At 57.2% G+C, this 14,069-nt stretch overlaps 1 protein-coding gene across 1 annotated transcript in view; it reads right to left on the bottom strand.

The window, feature by feature from the left end:
• WNT3 (Wnt family member 3) overlaps positions 1-14,069 on the bottom strand; it is a 56,437-nt gene that overhangs the window by 4,243 nt on the left and 38,125 nt on the right. The window contains exons 2-4 of the mRNA XM_032271909.1: positions 7,928-8,169; positions 4,000-4,265; positions 2,537-3,024 (exon numbers count right to left, since the gene is read on the bottom strand). Coding sequence (XP_032127800.1) covers positions 2,545-3,024; positions 4,000-4,265; positions 7,928-8,169 — 988 coding nt within the window. The 3' untranslated portion in view covers positions 2,537-2,544. The remainder of the gene's footprint in view (positions 1-2,536; positions 3,025-3,999; positions 4,266-7,927; positions 8,170-14,069) is intronic.

Below are 14,069 nucleotides of genomic sequence, written 5' to 3'. Positions count from 1 at the left end.
CGCTCTCTGGGCCCTGTTCAGTGTGAGTGTTCTAAAACACTGCTTCCCCATATGGCCCCTTCTCGGACCCACCACAGCCATGTCCCGCTTGACAGTGGGAACACTGTGTTGCCTCTGGCTGCAGGGAACGCCCGAGGGAGGTGGCCACTGTGTTCTTCACATTCCCTGCACCTTGACCTGCCACCCTTGGCCTGCGACTTCTCTCTTATTGGCTGACCTTTCTTCTATCATTTTGAAAAGCAGTAAATGAAACTGTCCAAGTGATGATGCAGTTTCCTTGCACAATGACTGCCCCATATAATCATTCTCTGACGAAGGTATCACGCTTCCTATTAGGACCGTATACAGAGAAGCATTCACATCTCTTAGCTAACTCAGCCTCAAAAATACTCTGCTGGCCGGGAGTGGTGGCTCACGCCTGTAATCCCAGCACTTTGGGAGGCCGAGGCAGGCAGACCACTTGAGGTCAGAAGTTCAAGACCAACCTGGCCAGCATAGCAAAACCCATCTCTATTAAAATACAAAAATTAACTGGGTGTGGTGGTGGGCACCCATAATCCCAGCTACTTGGAAGGCTGAGGCAGGAGAATCGCTTGAACCTGGGAGACAGAAGCTACAGTGAGCCGAAATCACACCACTTCACTCCTGCCTGGGCAACAGAGCAAAATTCAGTCTCAAAAAAAAAAAAAAAAATTATTCTGGGCTCCCACTGTCACCATCACTGAAGAGAGGAGGAAACTGGGGCTCCCAGTGGAGGTGCTGGACTCACCCTTCATCCTCTTCCACTCCCCACACAGCTTTTGTTCAGACACTGAGAAAGGTAGTGCCACCGGCTGCCTTTCTGAGCCCTCCCCACCAGGACATAACTTGAGCTGCACTGAGAGGCTTCCCAGATGGGCTGAGTGAGTCGCCCCTCAGCCAGAGCACTTCTCCATGATGTCAGGCACCTCCCATATCTCAGAGAGGCCCGTCCACTTCCCTCCCCTACTCCCCACGGAGCAGACATGTGCCAGTAGCTCGGAGGTGCCCTGCATGGAACTGCATCACCTGGGGGGCCTCCACCCGGTCACAGGCTGCTCTCCCGCAGCACCACCCCAGCTGGCAATGACCCAGCAGGGAAGTGCCTCCCAATTAACCAAGCCCTGTCCCCAGTACCCTTTCCTTTGTCCCTCACAGCACCTCTGGGAAGGACGACAGGGGAGAAACCAGGTCTGTGAAGAATTTCTTGCCTGGGTCACACGGTTGGCAAGTGGTAGGAGCTGGACCAGGGAACGGCCTAATTCCAACACCCATGCTCAGGCCTCCGCCTACTAGGCTCCTTCTCAAGGGAGAGAAAAAGAAGAAAAGGCACCCCAGCCTTAGCAACCTTCCACCCCTGGGGCTCCAGGACCACTCCTCGTCCATGCTGACCTATCCTGGGGCGTTGTGGAACCCAGGGCCAGGGCCAGCGCACAGCGCCTCCCACGCAGACCACCTCTGGGAAGCTTGGGAACAAAATCCACCAGCCTTTGATCCCTTGATTACTCATCCCAGCCACTCTGAACTTGAATCCCTCCTGCTCCCCGTCATCAGCCATAAACTCGGTGACAGTGCTCCCCACTCCACCCAAGCTTCAGATCTGTCAGGATATGGGCTTATACGCCGCTTCCCCCACCCACCTCTCTGAGGTTGGTAAGATTTATGCTTGTGCAAGAACTTCTCTAAGTTCAAGGTGGAGGCACACTGGCTCTGCGTCAGGGGTTTAGAAGACATTTTGGCTCCATGTTTCAGGTAAACTGACCCCCGACCCCCACCACCATCACCACTTTATAGTAAGAAAGCTGAGGCCCAGAGAAGTGAAAGGACAGGAAGTTATGGACAAAGTTAGGACCAGACGTCACGTCTCCCAGCTTCCAGCCCCACAGCTCCACAGAATGCTCAAGGATGACAGCTAGTGGTCATGCAAAAATTTGAGCTGGGTCATAACTTACTATCTTGTGGGAAAATGTTAATTGCTGGCAGCTAATGTGCACACACTGGGTTTTAGGGTTTTTTTGTTTTTTTTGTTTGTTTGTTTTTTTGAGACAGTGGAGTGCAGTAGTGTGATCTCAGTTCACTGCAACCTCTGATGCCCAGGTTCAAACGATCCTCCTGCCTCAGCCTCCAGAGTAGCTGGAATTACAGGCACCCACCACAACGCCCAGCTAATTTTTGTATTTTTAGTAGAAACCAGGTTTCACCATGTTGGCTGGGCTGGTCTCGAACTCCTGCCTTCAGGTGATCTGTCTGCCTCAACCTCCCAAGGTGCTGGGATTACAGGCATGAGACTGCGTCCAGCCAACACTGGGTTTTTGTCTATGCTTTGTGCAATCCACCAAGTCTCTGCCCGAGGACCATTCCCAAGGAAGTTTGGGAAATCCTGGCTTCCTATTTTGACTGTGGGAACTTGTGTGTATCGGATGGCTTAGAAACAGAAGGGGGTCGTCAAGAAGAGACAGGCAAACAACCCCATTCCCTGCGCCAAGGCTCCCAGCCTCCCCCCAACCCCCAGCCCTACCTGGCGCCCTACTTGCAGGTGTGCACGTCGTAGACACGAACACACTCCTGGCAGCTGACGTAGCAGCACCAGTGGAAGATGCAGTGGCACTTTTCCTTCCGCTTCTCCGTCCTCGTGTTGTGGCCACGGCCACAGCAGAGCAGGTCGCAGCCATCGATGCCATGGGAGGTGACATTGCAAGTCCGGTCCCTTGTGCCGAAGGAACCCGTCTCTGGGTTGGGCTCACAAAAGTTGGGGGAGTTCTCATAGTAGACCAGGTCCCTCTCGGTGGGCGGCTTGAAGAGTGAGTACTTGGCCCGGAGGGTCTCCACCCAGCCCCGGGACTCACGGTGCTTCTCCACCACCATCTCTGAGGCGCTGTCATACTTGTCCTTGAGGAAGTCGCCAATGGCACGGAAGTCAGGCTGGGCCCACCAGCAGGTCTTCACCTCACAGCTGCCCGACAGCCCGTGGCACTTGCATTTGAGGTGCATGTGGTCCAGGATAGTCTGGGGGAGAGGAGTGGCAGCTGGTCCCCAGACCGACCCTCGAGGGGGCACAGCTGGGCCTTCCCTCTCTGCCCCTGCCCACCCCCTTCCCTCCAGCCTTCTCTACTCCTCTGTGCCAGGAAGAGAACTGATGGGGACTGAAGCAAGACCTAAAGAACAGTGACTGTGTTTCCCTCCCCTTCACACCCCAAGCACAGGCAGACAGCAGGTCCGCTTCTCACAGAGTATGAAATAGGAGTTGCTGAACCGGCACAGTGGCTCATGCCTGTTATCCCAGCACTTTGGGAGGCCGAAGTGGACGGATCACTTGAGGTCAGGAGTTCGAGACCAGCCTGGCCAACATGGTGAAACACCGTCTCTACTAAAAATACAAAAATTAGCTGTGTGTGGTGGCAGTCGCCTGTAATCCCAGCTATTCCGGAGGCTGAGGCAGGAGACTTGCTTGAACTCGGGAGACAAAGTTTGCAGTGAGCAAAGATGGAGCCATTGTACTCCAGCCTGGGTGAAACAGCAAGACTCCATCTCAAAAAAAAAAAAAAAAAAGGAGTTATCTCCGTTTAACATGGGGAAACTGAGGCTGGAAGCTTAATGACTCACTCACCCTAGGTCACACAACCATAGTCAGAGAATGGAGGCTGAATTCAGTGTCAGGTTCCCAGGCCCTGACAGCCCTACAGTGCGTGCCAAGGTACACAGGACAGGTGGGTGGTACCTGATCCCACGGGGTGGCCACGCTCCCTGGCCAACTCATCCCGAGTGGGAGTGGAGTCCAGGGAGGAAGGAGGGTGGACAAACGAAGTGGCTATGGGGTGGAGAGGGGGCCAAGCCTGGCCAAGGGGAAAAGAAGCCCAGGACCCACAGGGCTGTCAGAAGGGGTGGGGTGGGGACCAGGCCAGCTCGGGAGGGGAGGAGGCCAGGGCCCGAGAGTGGTCCCGGCAGGGCTCCCAGCAGGTTGGGGAGGACAAGCAGGCTCACCGTGCGGCCCGCCTCATTGTTGTGCTTGTTCATGGCCGAGCGCGCATCAGGCCTGTTCTCACGCGCATCTGCAAACTCCCTGGACACTAGCACCCCGAAGTCAGCGTCCTCGCTGCAGCCGCCCCACTTCCAGCCTTCGCCGGGTGGCCCCTTATGATGCGAGTCACAGCCGCAGATGGTGGAGGTGCCCTCAGCGCAGGAGCGGGTGACGGCGAAGGCCACGCCGGCCGAGGCAATGGCATGGACGAAGGCCGACTCGCGGGTGGCTGCGGGGAGGCCGTGGGGAGGCAGCGCTCAGGACCCAGCCTGAGAGTGCCCCCCTGCCTCCATCTCCCAGGCCAGGACGTGAGGGGAACAAACCGGGCAAGAGTTGAAGAGCTCACCAGGCCTGAGGGAAGAGGGAGGCAGCTTCCCCACCCTCTTTGACTGACTGTTCTAACCCTGTAGGGTATCCCCGATTCACAGATGAGCAAACTGAGGCCCCAGGCTGCTAACTGATTAGCCCAGGGCCTCAAATGTCACAGGGCTGAGCAGAGCCTATAAGAAACGGCCAGACACCAAAGCTCTGGCAGACTGCTGCAGAGAAAAGGTAGCCACTTCTGTCCTGGTCCCACACCCCCTGCCCTCCACCTTCCCAAAATCCACAGACGACCCACACAGGCCTGAGCCCTCCCACTCCAGAGACAGCTCCAGGTCTGTGAGGAAGGAGGCCTGGGAACCCACAGCCTAAACCTGCCCAGACCCACCCCGTCCATGCCTGGGCACAACGGGGCGGCCCCTCTCCTTTTCTCGGTCTCAGTTGCTCTTTTTGTAAAAATGGACACGGCTTCCCTCTGCCCCTAGAGCCCCTCACCAGGAGGGCAGTGGCCCTTGCCTCAGTCTCCCCATCCTCATTGTCCTGTCCTCATGCCCAGACACAGCCAAGCCCCTCCCAGAAGGGTAGGAACACAACACAGGGCAGTTCCCTGGTTCTGTCCCAGGGTCCCACGCAGGGACAGGGGAGACTCTCGGGTGTGCACCTTCTCTCTGCAGTGGCTGCTTTCTCTCTGCAGCAGTCTTCTCACCCCGGTCACCACCTCTGCACGTGCTTCATTTACGTAGAAAGTTTGACTCATTTTATAGATGTGGACATGGAAGATTAGGGAGGCCAAGGCCTGCAAGACCTGCAGCCCAGCCTTCTGTCTTCGCAGCAGGACCCCGGAGCCGGAGGTGACTCGCTGCCTGGCCCAGGCTACAAAACGCCGGGCCGGCCTAGAAGCCAGGGCGCCCGCCTCCTCTCCTGGGCTGTGGCCCAAGCGCTGCAAGAAGGAAGCCCGGGACCCCTTGTGGCTACCGCGGCCTTTCTCCGAGGCCCCCAAGCCCTCCTGAGCCACCTGCGGAGGGGCCCTTCCCACTTCCACCGACCGGCGGGCGTGGAGTGCGGAGCCCGTTCCGCCCCCGCCTGAGCTGCCAGAGCCAACCATGGACGGCGGCGGCGCGGGGCCCGAGGTCCCCTCCCAGTGGTGCGCACGGCCCCCGGGATCCCCGCCGTGCTGCTCACTGGCCCCGATCCCGGCCGCCCCAGCCCTCGGGACGCCCCGGGGGAGAGGAGCTGAGGGTGCACTCGCAAGACGGGCACCCCTCGTTTCCGGCCAGCCCGCGGCCTCTTGCGGCGGCGGCGGCTGCGCCCGGCCCCCGGGCCGCGCTCGGTTCCCAGCCCCGGAACGTGGGGACGGTGGGGGCGGGGCGGGGATTAGCCTGGGAGCGGCGCTGACAGCCCCGCTGTGCCTTCCCCGTCCGGCGGGGCCCGCTGGGCCGCTCAATCCGCCTTTGTTCGCGCGGTGTCACACCGCATTACCCGCATAATGCGGCCGCCGGGCCCGGGCTGCCGGGCCGGCCGCCACCGCGTAGCAACGGGCGGCTCCCGCGGCCGGGCCGCGCCCCCGGCCCCGGCGCCGGGCCGCGAAATCCCCATTGAAGCGGCGCCCCCCGCCCCCGCGCCGCGCCGAATGGCCAGAGGGCGTGTGAATGGCTCGGGCGACCGCAGCGGGCGCGGGGCCCGGGCCGCGCGGTGGGGGTCGGCGCTCGGGCGCTTTTCAGGCCACCGCGGCCCCTCCGGCGCCCGCCCCTGCCCCACCCCGCCCAGGGAAGCGCCTCGGGCCCGCCGAGCTGCCGCCGCACCTCGCTCCTTCCGGCCGCCGACCCCAGAGTCCCCCAGACTCGCTGCTTGGTCCCCTGCCCTCGGCCACCCGTCCGGTCAGGCCCAGCCCAGAGGCATCGGTCCCGGCAGGCGCAGAAGATGCACGTTCCGGGCAGCCAGACCCCCTGCGCCCCAGGTCTCAAAGCGGGGGGCGGAGATTAACCCTTGGGTGCCCACACGGCAGGGGTGCAGGGACTCGCTGGGGGCGGGGTGGAAACGTGGGGCTGGAGCTGGGCGCGAACGTGGGTTCAAAGCCCTGGCTCTGGGCACCGACCGGGGCGGTATGCGTGCGAGGCGTCTTCCGGGATGCTCTCCCCACCTCCAGCAAATTCCCAAAGTCTCGGGCACACCTCACCCCTCCGCCCGCAGCACAAACCTGCCCTCGGGCCATCTAGGGACCGGGACCTGTGCCAGAACCTGCGGGCGGCGACTTAAAAAGTTCAACGCAGAGTGAATGAGTAGCGCACCCAGGCCCGCTTCCCCCTGGCTCTAGGCCGGAGCCAGGAAGAGCGATCAGAGGTGACTCTCGCTTTTGGAGAGCGCGTCTAGACGCAAAGCTGTTTGATTCAGCGCTACCTGGCCCAAGGAGGGGCACCGGAAAGCGCTGAGACCAACACACCGACAAGATCGCGATCTTGTCGGGTTTGAAATGCAAACCGCCGCCACTTGGCCCCAATTAAGAGGCCAAACCTTTTATGTCAACAAGGAATAATTAGTTTTGGTAATAGAAGCGTAAACAGAATCGTCATTCATTGATTTGCTAATTACCCTCCTGTCCCATGACAATAGCCAACATTTTGGCTGTAGGGGGGACGGACCTGTGCACCTGAGGTATCGGTAAGGGGAAATGCACTCTAAAATGGGGGTGGTCAGCTTCTCCCCACCCCACCCGGCACCGCACTCCTTTACCTGAATGTCAGATCCCTTTTCTTTCTGGCTGTACAGCTAGCTCCCATTCATTCCCTAGCTTCTAATAGGAGGGAGGACCGGGCTCAGCGCTTTGGGTGGCAGAGCAGCTCTGGCGGTGGCCAGCCCAGCCAGGATCGTTAGATTCCTGGACACTGCCGTTCCAGGAAGAGCTGCCCATCTTCCATACAGTCCATGAGCCCCCAGTTCCCCTTCTTGGGAGCTGTTGTCCCACGTAGCCTCCCTCCCAGGGCCTCCAGGTTCAAAGTCAAATCTTGTGGCTCCCTGTCTACTTGAGGCACAGCCAGTTAGACTCCCAGGCTGCAAGACGGCGGGACAGTTACCCAGAGACTAGTGCACCCTCTAGGCCAACCATGATTCCTGGGCATATCCAGCTGGCAGGGTATGGGGATGAAGAGAAACCCCTCAGGGGAGGGTCTTGGCGGCAACCAAATACTACCACAGCACCACGCAGCTTCCTCTGCTCATAGGGGTGGCAATGCTCTCACCCCCACCCCAAAGTGGTATTTGCATAGCACTTAACAAATGTCACAAATGTCCACAGTGGGAGCCTCAGGCTCCCACTGTGCAAAAGCCAGAAGGAAAGCTGTGGCCTTCTTGGTGACTGCCCTCAAACCTCAGTATCCTAGGGCATCTCAAGGCGGCCAAGCCCCCAGCAGCACCTGGAAATGTGTAGCAGTCATGTGACCAAATTTATCACCCTCCCAGAGGGACCCTGGCTTCAGAGAGGAGACGCCCTGACTGGGGTGGAAGGGTGTACAGTCCCAATCCCGCCCCACGCCGAGCCCCGAGCCCCCCTGCCCCTCAGCCCGGAGGCAGTACCTTTGTCAAGGACGGGCCCAAAGATGGCCAGGCTGTCATCTATGGTGGTGCAGTTCCAGCGGCGGCCCCGGAACTGATGCTGGCACTCCTGGATGCCCAGCTTCACACCCTCGGCCACGCTGGGCATAATCTCGATGTAATTGCGGCAGAAGCGCAGTTGCTTGGGTACCAGGCCTGGGATGGAGCCGCAGAGCAGAGGCTGTGAGCCCAGAGATGTGTACTGCTGACCCAGGGCCAGGGACCTGCAGGCAGACAGAGGGTATTGACACTGTGGGCAGAAAGCACAGAGCCCATCCTGGGCACCATGGCCTATTTGTGAAACCCTGGGGTAGGTGGAGAGGCAGAGGGCCTGTAGTTCTGACCCAGGCAAGTCAGCCCTCTGACTGCATCCAGCATGCAGGGGGATGGGACCAGCAGAAATCGCTCGTGGGGACACTCAGGGTCAATGCAATGCCATGAAAAGAGGCCTGGACTAGAAAAATGGCATTTGGGGCCCAGATCCAGTCCTTTCCAGGCTCTGGGTCCAGCTTCCCTGATGGGCATTGAAGAGATCAGGCTGGACAATGTCCAAGGCAGTCCAGGATGCTGGGCCACATGGCAACCTCCAGTGAGTCATGGGACACACGCACATACACACATACGTACACAGACACACACACCACACATGCATGCGTGCACACATACCACCCTCAGCCTCTTCCCAGGGATGCTGCCAGCCCAGCACAGAGCCTCCTAGTGTCTCCCCAAGGAATTGCTGGCTTGCACCAAGTCTTTTGTCTACGAGGGCTTCCGCGACCATCTTTCTGGTTCCCTAGAAGTTTCTAGAGCTCCACCTCTTTTCTCATGAGAGACTGGAGCTTGGCTTTCTTTCAAAACAAGTTTAGCACAGAGTCAGGAGGGAGAAGATCTCAGATCTCACTACCCACACCAACACCAGCTGACTTTGGTCAATTCATTCCCTTCCTCTGCCCCTCACTTTTCAATCAATATTCCATCAACTCTCTCAGGTTTTATAGAGAGTCAACCACAGAAGGAATGACCTTATGGGGTGAGGCAGAAGAGTTTAAAATACTAGAAAACCAAGGTAGGAATCGCTCCTTTTCTGTTCCCTCCCCTCAGCGCAGGAACAGCAGAAATGACACTTTGTAGAAGAACGTGAGAAAATGATTTGTGAATGTCAGTGGGCTTCAAGGCAAATTGCAACCTGCCCTATGACCAGGGGCAGTGTGAGCTGGAAGAAGGGGCTCGTCTCCTCTCCCTCTGTGTCCAACACTAACCAAGGCTTTGGGCCGGCACTGGCCTAAGTCAGGTTTCCCATGAAAAGTGATGGGCAAAAGCCCTGGAAAAGGGGGCTGGGAGAAGACTCCACGGGGCAGGAAAAAGCACACAAAAGTTTCTGGGCTGGACACGGGGCCAAACCAAACATCTGCCATTTAGCAACTGTCACTGCTTTCCAGGCACTTTATATGCAACATTTCTGATCAATTCCTGAACATGAAGAGCTGGCCTAAGACTTTTTGGTCTGCGGTGGATCAGAGTGCAGTGTGCCTTCCCCAGGATCCCTGCTCCACATTCAGCTTGATGTTGGCCTTGGCCAACTCCTGGAGATTCCAAGGGATAGAGCTCCCTGGGTGCAGTGGAAGCGCACACTAACGCACCCACCGTGGCTGTCTCCCGGCTCAGTTATCAGGGGGAGAAGCAGGTTCTCCTTTTTCCATGTATTTATTTTGGGTGGAGGAACTGAGGAGCCAGATCTGGGAGTTTGGATGGTAACATTTATAGACATTCCAGGTATTAAGCACCGAGTTTTTCTAAAGGGAAAGAAGAGTCAGCCAGAAGTTCTGATTTATCGGTGGTAATGGCTAATTACTGATTTCCCCTGCACCTGGCTCTGGGCAGAGCCTTTTCCTTGGGTTTGCTTCATTTAATCCTCAAAGCAACCCCAGCACATAGTAGGGTCATTATTGGCAGCCCCATTTTACAGATGGCTTAGCGTTGTGAGTTGATGCAACAGCCCAGACCACAGAGCTCCTATGGAGCTGCTGGTTGGAACCCAGGCCGTCAGACTCCACAGCCCATGGGGCTCATCACTGTGTGATCCTGCCTGCGGGGCAGCGTCTGCCTGCGTCCCCGTGGGGTGAAGGGGGCTCAGGCCTGGCCCATCTGTCCCCTGGGCCTCAATACTGAGCATGTGCCGGAGTGGGTAGAGTTGGCAAGCCCGGAGCCCATCAGGATGGGACGTGGTGCACACAGCACTGCCCCACCCTGTTAGAAGCAGGTTAGAGTGATCATAAAATCCCTGTGGTTTATTACAGGCCTATCATGCTCTGGGCATAGTTCTGGGCGCCTGTGTCTGTTACCTTATGTAATCCTCACAGCAGGTCTGCGATACGAACTTTATTATCATCACTATTGTCCCATTTCCAAGATGAAGAAACTGAGGCCAGGGAGCTAAGGCCAGGGCTGCAAAAGTCCCCGTTGAGCCTCCCTCCAGGCTCAGGCGGCCCCTCCCGTGCTCTTGAGCAGCATGTCCAGTCCAGCCCTGCTGCCTCTGCAGCCCTGCAATCACCGGAAGGTAAACCGAGGGAGGGTTCAGTGCAGATAATTCAGCCTTGCACCATCCTGGGTGAGCAGCTCAGGAGCAAGACCCAGGGAAGAAGCCCAGTCTGTCCCCACTCCCTTTTCTGGTGTTTGGGACCCAAAGCCCTCTATGGGATGGCTGGAGCAGGGAGCTGAGGCAGGGGCCCTTCCTCTGCCCTCCTCTTCCCCCTCTTGTTGCCTTCCTGCCTCCTCTTTCCTCCCCTTCTCCCAGCCCTTGCTTTAACCTTCTGCAGGCCTAGGCACCCTCAAGCTAAACTGGAGGCTGAGCCCTGGTCCAGGAACAGAACGCACAGGAGGGGCCCTAAGGGAGACAAAGCCCATTATACAGATGAAATAGCGGAGGCTGGCCAGGTGAGGTGGCTCACGCCTATAATCTCAGCTATTCAGGAGGCTGAGGCAGGAGAATTGCTTGAACCTGGGAGGTGGAGGATGCCATGAGCCAAAATCACACCACTGTACTACAGAGTGAGACTTTGTCAAAGAAAAAAAAAAGAAGGGAAGGAAGGAAAGAAAGAAAAAGAGAAGGAAAGAAAGAAAAAGAAAAAAAAAGGAAGGAAGGAAGAAGAGAGCAAGCTGGGCGCGGTGGCTCACGCCTGTAATCCCAACACTTTGGGAGGCCAAGGCGAGCGGATCACAAGGTCGGGAGTTCAGGAGTTAGAGACCAGCCTGACCAATATGGTGAAACACTGTCTATACTAAAAATACAAAAATTAACTGGGCAAGGTGGCGCATGCCTTTAGTCCCAGTTACTCAGGAGGCTGAGGCAGGAGAATCGCTTGAACTCAGGAGCAGAAGTTGCAGTGAGCTGAGATCACGCCACTGCACTCCAGCCTGGATGACAGAGGAAAACTGTGTCTCAAAAAAAAAAAAAGAAAAAAAGAAAAGAGAAAGCAGAGCCCATTCCCCCAAAAAAAGAAGGGGTTGGGAAGAGACAGAGAGAGAGAGAGAGCGCAAGCCCATGCACTGAGGCCCACAAAGAGGAGCGACCTGTGCAGAGCCACACAGTCATATCCACAGAGCCAGGCTGGCTGGCTCAGGGGGTTGAGGAGCCAGGAGGCCCACGCTGGCAAGGTGGCTCCTCACCCCAGCTCTCCAAGGGGCTCCCTGCTCCCTGGTTTCACCAGTTACCTCCCTCAGGGTCCCAGGTGGGTCTCCCCAGCCCAGCAGAGCACCTGAGCACTGGCATACTGGCTGGTATGGCTTGATTGGCAGCAAAGGCCGGAGTGCTCCCCAGACAGCTCCAGGAAGGAGATGCTGCTGAGCCCCTCCTGCTGTGCAGATGCAGTCTCTCCTCTGCCCCACGTGGATTTCCTTTTGTCCCCACAGTTACATTGACGCTGGCAATACTAATGACAACTATTTATGTAGCACCTGCTCTTTGCCAGACACTTCAAATACATAATCTCACTTAATCCTCACAGCAACTCTGGGAGGTGGGTGTTGTTATCTCCATTTTACAAATGAGGAAACTGAGGCACAGAGAAGTTGGGTGACTTATGCAAGGAAGTGGCCAGAATTCAAGCACTAGGTTGTGTGACTCCCAGTGTGAGAGCCTCTGAGAACAATTCCTGAGCCTCAGACGCGATGAGCTGTTTGCCCTCTTTCCACCAAACCCTGCCTCTTTCCTGGTGCCCAGGTCCAGCCAACTGTGGACCTGGAAGCCACAGTGCCAGGGTCACATCCAGCTCTACCCCTTCCTAGCTGCTGATCTCAGCAGTTTCCTTAACTTCTCTATTCCTCAGTCTCTTCATCTGTAAAATGGACACGACAGGAGGAATACGCCAAACAATCCAGTGCCTGGCTCCTGGGCAGGCACTAGCCCTCCATAGATGGTGGTTGCTATGGTTACAGTGTGTTTGGATCTGTCCCCAGCACTTTGTTCCCCGGCTTGTCACCAACCCCATTCCTCCCATCCTTGCATCCCTGACTTGGGAGGACACATCAGAAATCTCAGAGGCCCCTCCTCTCCAACACCACGAAGGATGCCTGGATCAGACCTCAGCCCTCACAGGGGTGGCAGAACAAAGACAGCTGTAATCTGGCTGAGGGTTCAAGGTCACTCAAAGAGTGAGGGCAAAAGGACATGTTCAAGATGCTCCATTCAAAGCTTCAGTTCAGATGGGGACATCCTGTGAGTAATTAGCAAGGCCTCTGGTGTTGGGGTTTAGCTCCTGGGCCAGCGTCAGGGACTAATGAGGTGTGGCCATGGGTTGATTTCTGCAGGATAGCTGCCCTTCCCCAGACATGCCTGGCCACCCCCACCCTGAGCTCCTCCCCACACCCTGCTCACGTCTGAAATTCCACCATCGAAGACACATTACGTTAACTCACAGCTCCTATTCCCCATTACTGAAGTGCAGGTTCCACTGGGGGAGGCAGCACAGGGAGTCTCATGATCCGCGATTTTTTGTGCCAAAGTGTGCGTGGCTTTGACGGATCTGCCTACCCAGCTGAACGGCTCCAGCACGGCTATTTCACCTCCACACCTTCGCATGCGCTGAGTTCTCACCTCAGAGCACCTCTCCACTGCCAGGCCCCCCGCAAACATGCTACCCATCCTTCCAAACTTGATTCCCAGGTCACCACCATTCTAAAGACTTCTGTGAGCTCCCAGACAGAAGTCACCTCTCCTCCGCCTGAATTTTTCATGTACGTTATTCAAACCATCTTATCACAAGGTGCTGAACTGATTTGTTTCCAATTCCATCTGGCTGTGCTCGTCTCAGTCCCCAAGAAGAGAGACAGTGTCTTCTCCCATTATTCCCCAGCACCTCCCCCGTCTCTCTCTCTCTCTCTCTCTCTCTCTCTCACACACACACACACACACACACACACACACACACACACGCCAGCCCACTTGGCCTTCCAACGGGCTGGGCACATGCTAGGTATTCACTGATTCTGGAGGAGAGGAATGAAGAACTCTTCCAAAGGACCAGCCTGATGCCCCTCACTCGCCAGACCTCCCAGCATCCGGAGGTTCCGCCTACACACAGGGCAAGACTCCTCGGTTCCGCTGAGGAAGTTCCTCCATTTAGGATCTGAGATGATGACCAGGCTGCCAAGGGGGATAGAGCCCTGCCTGGCACTGGCAGCTGGTGAGGGGGAGGGCGGAGGACCCTGCTAGGCCTTCGCAGCTGGGCCAGGGGCTATTTATACCCGGCTCCTGGCCCGGCCCTGCCCTTCCCTAGGGCCCTGCCGCCCTCCTGCTGAAGCCGGCTCATCCTCCACCTCGACCACCCACTGCCCAGCTGGGCCGAGGACAGACTGGGGCAGCCAGGAGGATGGGCCTCGGGTGCATTGCACATCAGACTGCTCGTGGAACTTCGGTGTTGACCCCTCAGAGTGAAACATCCCTCTCCACATAGGCCAAACCTAAACCTCATGCATGGCCTCATCCAGCTCCCACCCCTACCCCAGTTCTGTGCCTCTATCCTGATGACACCTGCTGTGGCCAGAGGGCTGCATGGTGAACGCAAAGCAGAGAGAATTTTTTTTTTTTTTTTGAGACAGAGTCTCACTCTGTCACTCAGGCTGGAGT

The sequence above is a fragment of the Sapajus apella genome, unplaced genomic scaffold (genome assembly GCF_009761245.1).
Source record: "Sapajus apella isolate SASKATOON/1434 unplaced genomic scaffold, GSC_monkey_1.0 scaffold263, whole genome shotgun sequence".
NCBI lineage: Eukaryota > Metazoa > Chordata > Mammalia > Primates > Cebidae > Sapajus > Sapajus apella.
The sequence above is the reverse complement of the archived record's forward strand: the minus strand, read 5'-3'. Positions and strand labels throughout refer to the sequence as shown.